Source organism: Natator depressus, chromosome 8 (genome assembly GCF_965152275.1).
Source record: "Natator depressus isolate rNatDep1 chromosome 8, rNatDep2.hap1, whole genome shotgun sequence".
NCBI lineage: Eukaryota > Metazoa > Chordata > Testudines > Cheloniidae > Natator > Natator depressus.
In genome coordinates, this window is record NC_134241.1 from 43,792,424 (window position 1) to 43,808,055 (window position 15,632).

Here is a 15,632-nt window from a genome sequence, read left to right on the forward strand (position 1 = left end):
CTAGAGCAAACCCCTCCAACCAGAGCAGAGTGTTTCTTGAGGTCCTGGGGAAAATGAACTTATAGGTGTCTTTTCGTGTTCTGACTCCTACCCCATACAAACTTGGCACAGGAGAAAGAGACCCACAGCTGAACTCCTGGGGTGCTCCTTTCTAATCACTAGCAGGCAGCAGGTGCTGCAGCTTCGCCATAGTAACCAGTCACTTGATCCCCATGCTGGGTGAAGGACCGTTTACTGGACTGAGCAATTCTTTCCCTTTAACGAAACCAGATGACCTACAGGTATTACGTCTCCTCCACCCACTCAGAACGAGAGTTGGGGCCAGCTTCACCCCAGAGGTGAAATACCTCACCCGATATGCCACAGCCCCTCCAGTCTTCTCCTCAACCTGAACCCAGACTGGAGCTGATTAGCTAGTGGGGAAAGGTTTGTATCCTGTTCTGCAGGCCCCAGACTAGAGGTACAATGAAACACTGGTGTGCTGCTGTTTGTAACCCCGTGCCCCTCTCCTAGGTATGATAAGTACTGTGCTGATCACTATGCAGACGGGCGCTGTGACCAGGGCTGTAACAGTGAGGAGTGTGGCTGGGATGGCCTGGACTGCGCTGGTGACAAAGCTGAGAAACTGGCAGAAGGGACCCTCATTATTGTGGTATTGATGCCCCCCGATGAGCTGCTCAGTGATGCCCGCAGTTTCCTGCGGACTTTAGGATCCCTTCTTCATACCAACCTGAGAATAAAACTGGACTCACAGGGAAACCCCATGGTGTACCCGTACTATGGGGAGAGCCTGGCATCACGGAGTCGGCGATCGCTCTCGGGCACTCGCAAGCCCAGAGAACTTGCACAGGAGGTCATTGGGTGAGTGAATTCCTTTGTGCATCACTAGTGAGACTGTATTGATAGGTCCTGTGGGTGTGAGGTGTGTTCAAATGTATGCAGTATTTGTGGCCTAAAATACGTCTATGTTCTGCCACAGGAGAAGTATAAAACTATGGAGATTGTTAAATACAATGCTAGGCTGGAAGAATTAACCTGGGAGACTAAATTTTAACTTAGGGATGCACCATTTAGAAGGACCAATTCTCTCTTCCTTTGCTTACTCCTCTGCACTTTAATTCTGTTCCTGCAGCACGAAGGTGTTCCTGGAAATTGACAACCGCCAATGTATTGAAGATTCAGACCAGTGCTTTAAGAGCACAGAAGCCGCTGCAGCTCTCTTAGCAGCTCAGGCCATCAAGGGCATGCTGCCCTACCCCTTTGTGTCTGTCCAAAGTAAGTAACGTTGGAAGAGATGGGGGATATGTCTGGCTCATGAAAGAAGTAAATGCTTGATTTAATGTATGAAATGGCATGTTTTAATTGTTGATTAGCGCTTCAACACCTGCCTGCACCTTACTGTTCAAATACAGCTTCTTGAATCCTGCAAAAAACTTAGTCATATCGCGGGCTAATTTACTGACCCCCCCTACAGTATTACATTATACAGGTATGTGTGGCCATTATGTGCATGTGTGGTACGCTTCATGTAATGAATTTTTTTTTACATTTTATAGTGTGGAGTGTAAAACGAGTTGTAAAATGCATATGTGGAGGTGATAAGTTGCAGAGCCATGTGAGAGATTTGTCACACACCTTTGACCATCACATCTGTCTGCTAGAACTCATTCAAACATTCCAACCCCCCTGAGCTGATATTTAAATAGGCGCCTTTAATAAAAATTCAGCCTGCCAGAAATTTCCTCTTCTCCAATTCAGAATTTCCCTAGATTCCACCAGAACCTGAGCCCTAGTTACAAGATTCAGCACTTGACCAGAAACAACTTCTTTATACCTAGTAGTGTTGTGACTTTAAAATCTGATCTCTCAAACTTGATTTGGGAATGGATATCTTGAGCCAGATGAGCAAAGAACAGGATCTTTTTAAAAAGAACAGGATCTTCGTCAAAACAACTGAGTGCACCATTGAAGATCTTGTTCATGAAGCCGTGTGCAGCTTGTTCAGGAGCTCCACGCAGTGTTACACTTCTTCAAAATTTGCTTTCTGCAGCCCTACAACCTTTTAAAATGCACTCTGAAAAACATGTAACAAAGGCTAGACGATAGAATGGAAGTGCTGTGTTCATTGTACAGTTTATACTGGCTTGTCAGAACTTACTGTGCATAGCCAGAGTCTGAACTTCCTAAGGCCTTGGCGTCCTTTGTTCTAAACCCACTGTGAAGTAGAGAAAAATCACTGCCTTCATGAAGAAGGAAACCCTATGTACAAAAAGAGCAAAGGAGGATTGAAGGCTGCTGTCCAAAAAAGCACTTACCTTGCTGTATTTTAATTGGGATTTTTAGGTGAACCGTGGCTACCAAAGAAAACCCAGTTGCTTTACCTACTTGCTGTGGCAGCTGTGATCATCCTTTTCATCCTGTTGTTGGGTGTGCTTGTGGCAAAGAGAAAGCGCAAGCATGGCTCCCTCTGGCTTCCAGAGGGCTTTGTTCTACGCCGGGACCCCAGTAACCACAAGCGCAGAGAGCCAGTTGGGGAAGATGCAGTTGGACTGAAGTAAGTCTCTACTGGGTCATTGAATGCCTTTATGCTAATGCGTGCTAGGTTTTTGGGAGCCAACCAAACCACCATGTAGTGCATAAGTCCCTAATTAAAGGTACTTAAAACTTTGCGGGGTAGGGTGAATTTACATGTCAGTCTAAAATTTCTCATGCTTTTTCTCTGTTCAGATGTTCAGGTGAGATGGTCTTTCATTTGATAACTCATATAATGTCACAGATGGAAGTCCCAGCCCATGGATAAATTTAAAACTAGATTGCATAAAGCACCAGAAAACCCATTGTAGGTAACAGTCTTGCACTACCCTCTAGTGAATAAACTAGATGTTACCTATCAGGGTTGGTGTCTGACTCTGTGAATTTTAAATCATGAAGCGTGATTGTGCATCAACAAAAAAAATCATAGCCTAGCCCCTATTCTGGCCTTCTCCAAATGGAATGAATAACAGAGGAAAGTCTCATTCTGCGTGGCTTCTCTGTGCACCATAATCCCTGCTTACAAGCCCCATGTGGGTTTTAGGCCCTCGGCCTTAAAAGTGCTTGCTTTTGCCTCCCAATATGGAAGAAACATGTCACGTTCTTGGTGGGCAAGAAATGAACAGTGCAAGATCCTTCCCTGCACACGGGGTATTGACATGGTGCGTGGAAGTGATTGTGATTCATCTGTTGCAGGAGTATCCATATCTGGGCAAATGGCTCATAAGAGCTCAGTCTAACAGCAGGGTAGTTCACACTGCTACAGGAGACCTGCACCACCTTCAGATCTGAAGCTAAATCTGCATTCATCCCATTTTACATCCTACCCCTCATAAGGGCCACTCTGGATTCCACCAGGTCTCCAGCCTGCTTGCTGCAGGACAATTTCTGAGATCTCATCCCTGGCTAGATGGCAAAAAGCCTTTACCAGTCTCAGGTTCAATGGAAGTCTGTTATGCAAGGCCATGGATGCCACCTTTGCAAGGGTGATTAAATCAGATGTAAAGAGTGTTTAAAGTTTATCTAGGAGAGTATTTCCCACTTAGCAGGTCAGGCTCCCTCTGTCCCAGTCATGTTATTCTCCATACTACCAGGTCCACGGTCATCCCTGCCTCATCCATCTGGGCAGTCTCTGACACAGTCCTTTTCAATCCACCTTCTCCTAAGGGGGTAATATCTTCTTACACAGCCCTCCTCATGGCACCAACAGGAAGTCCTTTGCCTCCTTTTGGCCATGGGCCTCCCATGTTCCTTCCCTTACTTAGCCGCTTCCCCGGGGCCAGTCTTGACGCCACAGCTGAGGTCCGGACGCTCCCTTCGCAGGTGCACCTGTTGCTCACAGGCCAACACGCCCATCCCTTCCCTGTTCTCCCCACAAGTGGGGCTCTCCTGGGTCCTACCTTCCTCCTGTTCTCTGGATGAGGTTTTGGTCCCCTATCCCTGTAGGGGCACTCTGCCTTCCAGTGTACTTGTTGCCCACAGGCATAGCTTCCTCCTAGCCTCCTGTTCCAGGTGCCTTGCATCCCCTCTTGCTCCGTGCAGTTTCTATGGACTCCCCTTCACAGCAACTTGAATAGGTTCAGCTGCTGCTCTGCTAACTGGGTCATAGGTCTGCAGGTACTCTTGTACCTCCCATTGTCTCTGTTGGGTTTCGAGTACCTGGAGCAGCAGGACTTGAAGCTGCCCTTGCTGCTTTTTGGCCCCTTTTCGCAGGGGCACGGACTTTGAAGTCCAGTCTGGGAGGGTATATAAGCCCTCAGCAAAACATGCTTCCACATACTGTGTCTCCACTGTCTCTCAGATAGTCTCTGCAATCTCTGTGATGGGCAATTGTCCCCGCAGCCTCTATCCTTCCCTTATATCAGGGGTGACCATCTGCCCACATTCTCCACCACGTGTGACAGGGTGTGACTCACCAGTCTGACACCGCCTGCTGGCCGTCCCAGGGATCAGCACTGCTAGCCAGTGTGCCCTCTTTCTGTGGTGCCTCACACACTGTCACTTCTGCTTCTGGACCCATGTCGCTCCAAGGACCACGGCGTCCTCTTCAGGACACAGCCCTCCAGTTGTGCCATACACTGTGCTCCCCCTTCTGGGAGACAGTACCACAGTTTGACTGTCCAGCCACTTCCTCAGTGGCGAGTGGGGGAGGGACCCACTACTCCAATTCCCCACCCAGGGACCCTACAGATGGCAGTCACATGTTGCATCCCTTCCAACCTTTTAGTCTACTTCCCTGGCCACTTCCCCGCAGCCCAGCATTATCTTCGTCCTTACCTCAGGGCCTCAGCAGGCTAGCAGTCAGCCAGGAGCTTGCTCTCACTCCCCTTATCTTGTCCAAAGTGCTAGCTTTTTTTCCTCCTGCAAGGCAGCCAGTCCTCCCTCCTTGAGCTCCAGGGAGCAACTGAACTTGCTTTCTGCCCTGCAGCTCTTCTTATATGGGCCTGTCCGGCCCTGATTGGCTGCTTTCTGCACAGCTCCTCTCCTATTGTCTGCTTTCCACGCAGCCTCCCTAGAGCTCCATTAACCCCTTACCAGCCAGTGTGAGGCAGATGCCCCATCACACATACACACAACTAGTTAAATTTAGAGTGTTAGTGATCCCGCTCTCACTTTGTCAGTCTGCAATGTGACACGCATTCTCCCAATTTTTTAGGAATCTGTCAGTTCAAGCTACAGAGGGTAATTTGACTGACTGCAGTCCCAGCGAGCACTGGACTGGCAATGGAGGACCTCTGCCTAAGAGAGCAAAGGTAAGAGGTGCTAGGCACTGAACACTGCCTTCTAACCACTGAGACTCTTCTTGTTCTACCTGGGATGAGGTTTGGTACTTCTGTAACATGCCCCTCCCCCAAAATACCCCCTTAATCCTGAACATCTAAAAACCTTCTAAAAGTTAACACTGTCCAAACCGCAAATCTTAAAATCAGGGTAACTGCTCCAGTGCAGAACAGGAACAAAATCACTTCATGCCAGAGCCCCTTCCTGTACAGACCTCCAGACTCTAAAGGAGAAAAGAGAAGCTTTGGCAATGCTAATCTCTTTGTAAATCCAGGTCAGTTCTTGTACAGTGGGAACTTCAACTTCAAGAATGCCACGCTGTGTAAATGGAGACGCTTGTTTTAAAAACCAGTGTTGAAAGTGTCTGCTGCTATTTGACTGGGTTTTGAAATGAACTTTTTTTTTCCCTGTGCAGGCTGAAGACCAAGCTTTGCTGTCAGATGGAGAGGAGCAGATAGATCAGCGCCAGTGGACACAGCAACACCTAGAAGCAGCTGACATCTGTGGGACCCCATCTCTAGCCCTTACACCACCGCAGGAGGATCAGGAAGTGGATGGGCTGGATGTCAATGTCAGAGGGCCAGGTCAGTCTGGAGTAAACTGTAGCACTATGAAAAGAGAACTCTCCCCGGGGCTCCTGCCAGCTTCTCCCAACATTAGAACAACCACACCTAAAACAGTGAGAACTTGTAGTCCTCATGCAGGGTAAAGATGCAGAACATGCAGAGACACCAGCAAAATTACACAAAGTTTGACCAAGAGCTAAGGCTAGAGAGAGAGACCTACTATGCAGTCTAGAAAAAAGACTCTGGGAAGACAGACTCATGGTCTGCATTGCTTGGAGTATAGCGTGAAATAAAGGAAGGGAATTCACAGTATCAGAAAATGGTAGGACAAGGAACAATACATAAAGACAGTCTAGGAAGTCCATTAAGGCACTAAAACTCCCAGAGGCGGTGGTCAAGGTACCATTGCAGCAGAGATGAAGGATGAATTGCTATACTGGAAATAATCAAGAGTGGTGGCGCTGGAACCCTTTAACAGTGGGGGTGCTAAAAGCCAGCCCCCTTACCCCTGTCGGCGTGCTCTCCCCAGCTGGGGCTGGGAGCAGTGCCGTGTCTCCAGGAGGTGGGGGACCCAGACAGGGGTAAGGGGGCAAAGGCTGGGGGCGGGCACAGGAGTGGAGCCCTGGGCATGGGGCCTGCAGCCAGGACCCTGCATGTGGGGCCAGTAGCAGAGCCCCAGCTGTGGGGTCAGCGGCCAGGACCCCGGGAGCAGAGCCCCAGGAGCTATGTGCGTGGGCACAGGGCCAGTGGCCAGAGAGCGGGGCCAGCACCCCAAGAGCAGAGCCCTGGGAGTCGGACCCCAGGCACATGGCCAGCAGCTGGGAAGCAGGGCTGGCAGCCGGGACCCAAGCCCTGGGCTGGGGAGTGGAGGCCTGGGTGTGGGGCTACTGGCCCCGCGTAACACCTGGGGGTGCTGTAGCATCCCCTGCACCCCTAGTTCCTGCGCCTATGACCAAGAGCTCATCTAGTCTGGTAGCGGTGTTACTGCACTGATCTGTGCCAGCAGTTGCTGAGAGGCAGTTGAGCAGGGTTATACTCCACAAGAGCATGTAGTCTGCGTAGAAGCTGGGGGAAGGATTTCCTTCTGACATTAGAGCATGAGTTTATACCATTAATCTGCACAAATAAGAAGACATCTACTTAACAAGCAGCCTTGGTCAGCTGTGTGTATATGACATTCTGCTGTCTCCTAGGGACAGAGGAATAATATTACAGCTGATACTGTAGTGGTCTTATGTTCTCTGATATGTCCTCATCTTGAGTACCGAGATCAGTTTTGGTCACATAACTCAGACAGCCCTTGTGACTTTCATCTTTTCTGTTACTGGCAGTCTCCTAACTAGAGCATCAAGTGATCACCTAAGTTTAGGAAGAAACTTTCCCCTTATGCTCCAGTATTTCCCAGTTGACTAGATGCACTGGGAGTGTTCTGCTGGCCTTTGAAGTGGTTAGTTGAAGCTCTCTCATCAGCTTGCATGGCCCTGTGTGATCTGTTCTATGCTGAAGTGATTCCTGGGAGCAAGAGAATTGGCTCTGACTTTTATTCCGGCTAGTACAGCACTAAAGATCATTTTCATTCGTATACTGTAATATCTGCAGCATGTTCTGGGACGTTCTTACTCAGGGCCTGGTCCAGTTTTCTCATCCCAATGTATGGAAATCTTTCCATCAATTTTAATGATTATTGGATCCCCCTTCTTTTACTGCTGTTGTAACATCATCATATTTGCTTTCTGACCCCTGTGATAGCTACTAAGTGGGAAACGGTTATGAGCAGGAAAGTTTCCTTGGTGAGCATGGGGCCTAAACAATCAGATTCTGCAGTCTCTAAGCTTTCATTTGAACTAAGTTCCTAGCCCTGTGGTTGGGAAGAAAGCCTTCCAAATGTGAACAGCATAACACAGCGCGAACAGGTAAAAGGGAGCTGCATGCGCCGACGTGGAAGGAAGGGATTGTCACTGGCCCAGTGCAAGTGCACAAAATGAGAGGATATATGGTGCTAGGAACAGGCACAATCTGCTTTCCTTTGCTGTTATACAGGTGTTACCATTCAAACTTCTCTTCTGTTGCAGATGGGTGCACTCCACTCATGTTGGCATCTCTCCGTGTGGGCAGCTCCGACGAAGATGAAGAAATGGAAGATTCTTCAGCAAATATAATAACAGACTTGATTTATCAAGGTGCCAACCTGCAGGCCCAAACAGACCGTACTGGGGAGATGGCACTGCATTTAGCAGCCCGCTATTCAAGAGCAGATGCAGCAAAACGCTTACTAGACGCTGGTGCTGATGCTAATGCACGAGACAACATGGGCCGGTCTCCCCTTCATGCAGCTGTGGCAGCTGATGCACAGGGTGTCTTCCAGGTGAACCATTTAAGGAATCCCTTTTAGGACACTAGCTGAGATAGTGGCGTTAGGCACCTGCAATGCATGGCACATCTGCCTGCCCACCCAGAAGGATGCATCTGGGCATGTACTGTGTCCTTGGCCATGCTGCTCTCAGACTGGGAGCAATGCATTGGACCAAGGGTAAAAGGATGAAGGTTCTTTGTAGGTCTAGTTTTTTCTGATATTAGTAACTCAGGATTCCACACACACCTAATTATGTTGCACGTAATTATTCAGTTTTCACTTGCTTTTTTGTTAATATCTTGCCTATTCTGAGTCCTCATATTTCAGCCCTGATATTGCTACATGAATACAACATTTCTCTGAAGTTTCTGATTAATTCTCAGTCTTGTTTCTTAATGGAATTGAAAAATCACTCTTCCCCTCTGCCTCAGATCCTGATCCGTAACAGAGTGACGGACCTGGATGTGCGGATGAACGATGGCACAACCCCACTAATTCTGGCTGCCCGACTGGCTGTGGAAGGAATGGTGGCCGAGCTGATCAACTGTCAGGCTGATGTCAATGCAGTGGATGATCATGGTATTGTGGGGTTTGGGGGTTGAGGGCTTCTGTATTCAGACCGTTTCTCAGGGTGTAGAATGGGAACTAATTCCCATGGGTGCTAAAACCTGCACTATTAATGACACTGGCGCTAGAAGAATAAACAGGGTAGAGGGTATCCTGTACAGGTGGGTTTTGTGGTGATTAAATGCAGCACACTGCAGAATGATTGGCCAACATAGGGTGGGTTGTTTGGAGACGCCTGAAATGTATGGAGGAGAGTTGTGCGGGGGGAGAGTGGTGACGGTTGTGCTGAGACTTTCTGCAGCATCTCACAAGCGTACAGAACATGAGACTCCTGGAGAGGCTGTCCCATTGCATGTCGTGAGATGGAGTCTCATGGGAGGTTGGACTGAGAGTTTCTGCAACGCGCCTGGCGGTTCTGGGTGTCATGGAGGGCCTGCTAGGACTTTCTGCAGCTTTGTGGGGACAGATGGGTGTATCACAGGTGGTCATACCAAGGTGTAGCACATCATGGAGGCTGCAGGGCTGACTACTGCACTGGGAAGAGTTGTAGGTTGCCAGGCTTGGCTGTTCCCTGGGGATGCTGTATTACACCTCTCCCACTATGCTCATTGGTTTGTTGCTGAAGGGACTGAATTTCCCCATAGGTAAATCTGCTCTTCACTGGGCTGCTGCTGTTAACAACATGGAGGCAACATTAGTGCTGCTGAAAAACGGAGCCAACAGAGACATGCAGGACAACAAGGTACAGCTGTGTATGCTCAGTAGGGGTGTCCCTTCACACATGGTCTGCACTGCTGGTCACTCAGCCCCGTCTCTCTCCAACTAGCTCCATGCTTTGCAGCTGGGCCGTTGCCATTGGAAATGATTTAGGCCAAGATTTTTCAAAACTAGGTGCTTGAAGCAAGGCTTCTAAATCTACACTTAGGAATTAAGTGACCTGACTCTTCAAAAGTGCCAGGTACCCAGAAGCTCCTATTGACCTCAAGTCCCACTTCTCACTCCCTCTTAGCCAGGACTCAGACTGGTTCACAGGTAAACCCAGGTCTCCCACATTCCAGTCCAGTGTCTAACGACAGGCCATTCTTTCAGCTGGGGGCTCATTTCTTTCCCATACAAGCCTTTGCTGACTGTATTCTTGTTTGGTTCCCTTCCCACTCCCCCATTTCCAATGCAGGGAGTTTATTTCTCCCATAGTTCACTGAGCAGTCCCTCCTGAAGCCGTGCTGGCTAGTTCCTGTCCCTTGGATTCTCTCAGTGGAATTGTAGTGAATTTTGTGTGTGGAATATTCCAGCTCTGTTCCACACTCACAGATTGCAGTTCCTCCTATTGCCCCTTGCTCAGTCGACATTGTTTCCCCTCGATCCACAGTAATCACAAAAGCTGTTGAGATGTCTCCTCTTTGTGTTTTCAGGAGGAGACCCCGCTTTTCCTGGCAGCACGGGAAGGGAGTTTTGAAGCAGCTAAAATCCTGTTGGACCATTTTGCCAATCGAGACATCACAGACCACATGGATCGCCTTCCCCGAGATGTGGCACAGGACCGGATGCACCATGACATCGTGCACCTTCTGAATGAGTACAACCTGACCCATAGCCCTTCTGGGCATCCTGGCACCATGCTGAGCTCAGCCCTCTCGCCAGTGATCTGTGGCCCAAATAGATCCTTCCTCAATTTGAAACATGCTTCCTTAAGCAAGAAGCCAAGAAAACCAAGTGCCAAGGGCCTGGTGCCCACCAATCTCTCCAAGGATGCAAAGAGAAAGGGGAAGAAATCTGTGAGTGAAAGCAAGGGGCAGTTTTCTGAGAGCTCAGTGACCCTCTCACCAGTTGATTCCCTGGAATCCCCCCATGCTTTTGTATCTGAACCAACACCGTCTCCCGTGATGCCATCACCAGGGGTTTTACCTTCGTCCCCACACACGCAGCACGCTGCCCCATCAGTACAGGCTGCGCACACCATGTCCTTCTCCAACCTCCATGAGCTGCAGCCCCTGGGATGTGGATCCAGCACTATGCTTCCTTCAGTCAGCCAGCTGCTTTCTCAGCACAGAATCACCCCTCCAAACTGTGGGCTCGATCGGCTCAGGCCGGTTAACATTTCTGCTGAATGGATGAGTCGTATGGAAATGAATGAATCCCAGTATAATGAGATGTTTGGCATGGTCCCCCAGGTAGTGCATTCTCACCCCAGCATGCCTCAGCAGGGTGTCATGATTCAAACCGATGTGAAGCACAGCGGAGTCTCCAGAGTGTCACTGCCACCTATTATGACTTTCCAGCTGGTTCCCAAAGGTGGCATAAACCAGCAGGCAATGCCCCAGCAGGCACAGGTAAACTGTGCTCAGAATATAGCTGGTCCTCTTAGTTCCATGTACCAGGTACCAGATCTAGCTCAGTTGCCAAGTGCCTCCTTTCCCATGGCAGTGATCCCTCAGCAGGATGGACAAGTAGCTCAGACAAACCTCCCAGCCTATCACCAGTTTCAGAGCTCAGTGGGAAAGTACCCCACTCCACCATCTCAGCACAGCTACTCCTCCTCTGCCACAGAGAGGACTCCCAGCCATACGAGGCACTTGCCAGGGGAACACCCATATCTGACTCCATCACCTGAGTCACCTGATCAATGGTCAAGCTCGTCCCCACACTCTGCCTCAGATTGGTCTGATGTGGCCACCAGCCCCAGCCTCGGCAGCAACCAGCGAGGGCCTGCAGCACATATGTCAGAGCAGCAGCGGAGCAACATGCAGGTTTATGCCTGAAGAGGTTAAAATGGCTGCTGAAGCTGAGCTGACTGCAGTTCCCATGACAGTCACCCAGGATGGAAATGAAGAACCATTTTAGTGTTCAAAAGTCTGAATGCGCCCATCCACCACCCGCCTTCCGTTGGAAGAACTGTGATTGCTGTAGGTTTTACGCTTCCCGAATCAGAGAAGCTGGAGATGGGGAAGACGTGTTGGGCCACCTCTAGCCAGTTCCCCAGGGACTAGTGCGTGATTGCTCCCTATATGATATTCTCTAGACTTTGTCCAGTCTGCTTTTAAACTTATTCCGCCACTTTCTTTGAGAGACTGTTGCTCAGCTTAATCCTTCGTCTGGTTACAGCTTCCTCATAGTCAACCTCAAATAACTGTAATTTTACCCTATTGCTCTTCTGACACCCCCTTGGTACCATCCCAGATTCTTCCCTTTTCCCCACAACTATTGGTTCTGACTGTGATCTGAGCTATCACCCTCCCATGGCTCCCCTAGACCAATGTCCTGAACTCCCCCTGTCCATTAACCAAATCGCCCCCATAGACATGAGGACAGCTGTCTAGAGCCACCTCCTGCCACTGCCTAGCTCTTCCCTAATGCAGTGCCTAGGCCCTCCTGAACCCTCGCCTACATGAGTGCTTGTACAATGTTGACTCTTCCAGCAGGCAGCCCCTGACTTATTCTCAGACAAGTCTACACGGCATTCTCCTCCTCCGAATACCTGGTCAGACTTCTACCTCAGCTTCTACCCTCCATGCTCCCACCTTCCACAGACAAGTCAGACCCCTCCTTCACACTACTCTGCCGTGAATGCCAGGGCTCAGAGCCAGCCCACAGAGGCACCTTTTCTCAAAGAGGAAACTGCCCAGAAAAGAAGTCATAGTTTAGGAAAACCCTCAGCTTAAGCATGAGGAAGTTTCCTGACCTCACACCACAAATTCCTGATCCCATTACACAGTATCACAGCTAAGAGTCAAAGGTGTTTGACTGTGGTGCTCTCGAGTCTTGCAGGTTGGGTTTTGTGTCTCTCTGTGCGTATCATGAGGTGGCTAGGTTGTAATCATGTATATGCAGCATTTTTGTCCTTTTGTACCATTCACCTGTGTTAATGTGACCCTCAATCCTGGGGATAGGGCATATTGCCCCTTTTATGCCCTTTGGAGGTGATCAGAACAGCCTAATATAGTGCTGTCCACTAGAAGGCAAGAATGCTAGAGTCTTCTTCCTAGGCTTTAGTTAGTTGCACCTCATCTAAAATTGGAAGTTGGTTAAGTTGGAGACCAAATAGTTCAGAAACCATCATCTGAAACATCTGAGCAGATGGATTCATTGATTCTGCAATATGCTTCAGCACATACCAAAACTGCACACTTGTGATGCTGTTGCCTGTGTGATCCCACAAGACAAGTAGGAATTATACTGCAGCTTCCTCTAAATTTTTAGTGGGTTTACAAAACCCAGCTTTCATCGAGCCTTAACTGGACAACAGAGCTGCTTCTCCTCTTGTCCAGATCTCTGTACTGCCCTGTGAGAACACTTCCCTGCAGGGCTGTGGACAAATCAAGGGTAGAAGTGTAAATTCCTAGAAGTCGCATTAATTCTACCTCTTCAGGAGATCCCTGCAAATGAACATTCCAAGGAGATTTTTGAGCACTATTTTACTGCCAACAAAAGACAGGGAGTCTGCTCCTCTCTGAGCAGCAGTTACTGCACATTTTACCAGGTACAGTATTTCGAGTGATACTTTTGTCCTAGTAAAGTTAGGAGCACAATGCATTTTCTTTTGATTTTTGACTCGAAGGTACATGAAGGCAGGGCCCTGGCAGGAATCATTCTGTGGGCCACCTTTCTGGGCTGAAGTTGTTGATTCTTTTGTTTAATGCTTTTTGATGCACACAGCCTCTCTTCCCCGCCCACACTGAGATGTGTACTGTGAAGGAGATAGAACTCAGCCTTTTGGGGGCTTGGGACTGAAATAATCAAGGATTGCTTAAATAATGCCAAAGAAACCAAGGGCTTTTGCCTTTTAGCCCTAAATAACCCCAAGTGCCTTTTAAACTTTGGCAGCTATTTCAAGGCAGGTATGTTCTTTGCATCTGGTGTGTTCGAACGATGTCCCTTTCTGCCTCTTTTATACTTCTGGTAAAGCTGAGATCTCCTTAAGGTGGTATTTTATCTCATAAGCAGTAACCATTCACACAGCAGCATTTTCCTACAGTAATAACAGGAAAATATGTGCTTATTTTTACATTTAAAAGAAAGTCTATTATGAAAATAATTGCTACAAAATGTATAAGCATTTTTTATCCCCAAAATAAAGAGTATATGTCCAGTGTCTGCACACCGGTGTTTTCACTCGTTGCCGTAGCTGCGAGCTGCCACTCTGCCCGAACTTATACATGGTCTCACTCGGCCAATTCTGCATGGTGTCCCCTGCACTTCCATCTCGGGCCAGGGCACAAAGAGCCCACACAGTATTCAGTGTTCACTCCTCCCCTGATGAAACCCTTATCCCCTCCTAAGGGGGAGGAAATCTCCAAAGTTCCCGTCAGACTTCTCCCAGACTGGTGTTAGGAAGGGCACCATCATCACTGCACAACAGACCCTGTGGCCAGTACCCAAACCCCACAGATCCCCAGCCAGGGATTGGCAGGAAACTAGGCCCATCCATTCCCAACCACCCTGGTGTCAGCTGCACTTGGGATCCCCCTTAAAAAAGGGTTTCTGTCCTGGATGGGGTGTCCTATGACGTGTCTCAGGGGTACCCAGGGTTGTGAGGCACCTCACCACCACCTGCCCTTGGCATGAGGACATCATGTCTATGCCTACAAGCACTGCCTTGCAGGCCTCGCTCTCTGTACAGGTTAGCGATAGGTACACGCCATCCCCAAGCATCCCTCTGCAGTGCCCAGCCCCCGATTCACTGAACACACACAGAGCTCTGATTCTCTCCTCCCAAAGAAACAGCACACACCAGCTTACTAGATTCAACTCAGGATCCCCGCTCTGCTTAACACAGCTTGCTCGCTGTCTCTCTCGCGCGTGCGGTCTCTCTCTCTAGTGAAAACAAGAGTCAGTTTATCATCAACAGACAGAGAGTCAAGTGATAGTGGGTAAGAATATTGGAAACAAATGGCTACATATAAAACACAATTATAATATGCTTTCTAAAGCCTAAACGTAACTCTCAAGACATTCCCCTGCCTCCGGTGGGATCGTTTACCCCAACTCCTTTTCCCAGCATTTTCAACTAGGATGGCTGAGATCTCCCTTTCATAAGATTAAGCTCACTGGCAGCCTGTCTTTGCAGAGAGAAGGATGTGAGGGTATGTTTCTATACACCCAGATATACCAGACCTTTGAGCTTCACCTGAAAAAAGGGTACCCCCCTCCACTGTTTACCTCTTTCTGCCAGCTCTTCATTAGCATGTAACTCAGTATGCTAATAGACTTCTTGTAAGACACAATAGTGCACAGCGGAGGTAAGCATCTCCCACCTCCTGTCTGGACAAGTTTATCACTGGGCACAATACCTTTGAATGACCTACCTTTAACTACGAGGCCTCGAGACCATAGCTTTCAGTGTATATCCATAACTCCCATTTTCCATCCATACATCTCGCAATGATTATGATGATCAGTGTGACACAGGCTTTCATTAGAGACCTTACATGGTATTCTTTTGGGGGACCCAGAGGATCTGTGTACCCCATGCCCTCTGCCAGTTGGCATCCAGAGGCATCCAGTCCTTGGATCACACCTTCCCGTGTTATAATATCTTTTACCCAGGTAGTTGTAGTAGTGTTCTTATTTCCATTACTATAGTGCATAGGAGCCCTAGTCACAGACCAGGAGCCCATTGTGCTAGGCGCTGTACAAACACAGACCAAAAAGACAGTGGGGATGGTGAGGAGATGATGTGCATCCACCAGCCAGCCCAGTGGGATCTTCATGACAGAAAAAGTAGTGTAGAAGGGACTACATGCATGGATGTGGGAGGTACATCTGGGTCCATAATGATTTGTACTTTAGACAGCTCCTTCCAGTTGAGAATATCAAAGCATCTCATCCCCAGGTGA

General features: G+C 48.7%; 1 protein-coding gene across 2 annotated transcripts in view; it reads left to right on the plus strand.

Moving 5' to 3' along the window:
* Positions 1-13,903, plus strand: part of NOTCH2 (notch receptor 2) — a 132,753-nt gene extending 118,850 nt beyond the window's left edge. The window contains exons 25-33 of one of the 2 annotated variants that reach the window (XM_074960858.1): positions 514-861; positions 1,133-1,275; positions 2,344-2,554; positions 5,189-5,285; positions 5,729-5,897; positions 7,952-8,244; positions 8,664-8,811; positions 9,444-9,541; positions 10,212-13,903. In XM_074960858.1, the coding sequence (XP_074816959.1) occupies positions 514-861; positions 1,133-1,275; positions 2,344-2,554; positions 5,189-5,285; positions 5,729-5,897; positions 7,952-8,244; positions 8,664-8,811; positions 9,444-9,541; positions 10,212-11,558 (2,854 nt within the window). In that variant the 3' untranslated portion in view covers positions 11,559-13,903. Of the gene's footprint in view, positions 1-513; positions 862-1,132; positions 1,276-2,343; positions 2,555-5,188; positions 5,286-5,728; positions 5,898-7,951; positions 8,245-8,663; positions 8,812-9,443; positions 9,542-10,211 lie in introns of those variants that run through there. The other variant, XM_074960859.1, reaches the window with a different exon arrangement.
* Positions 13,904-15,632: the final 1,729 nt, after the last annotated feature.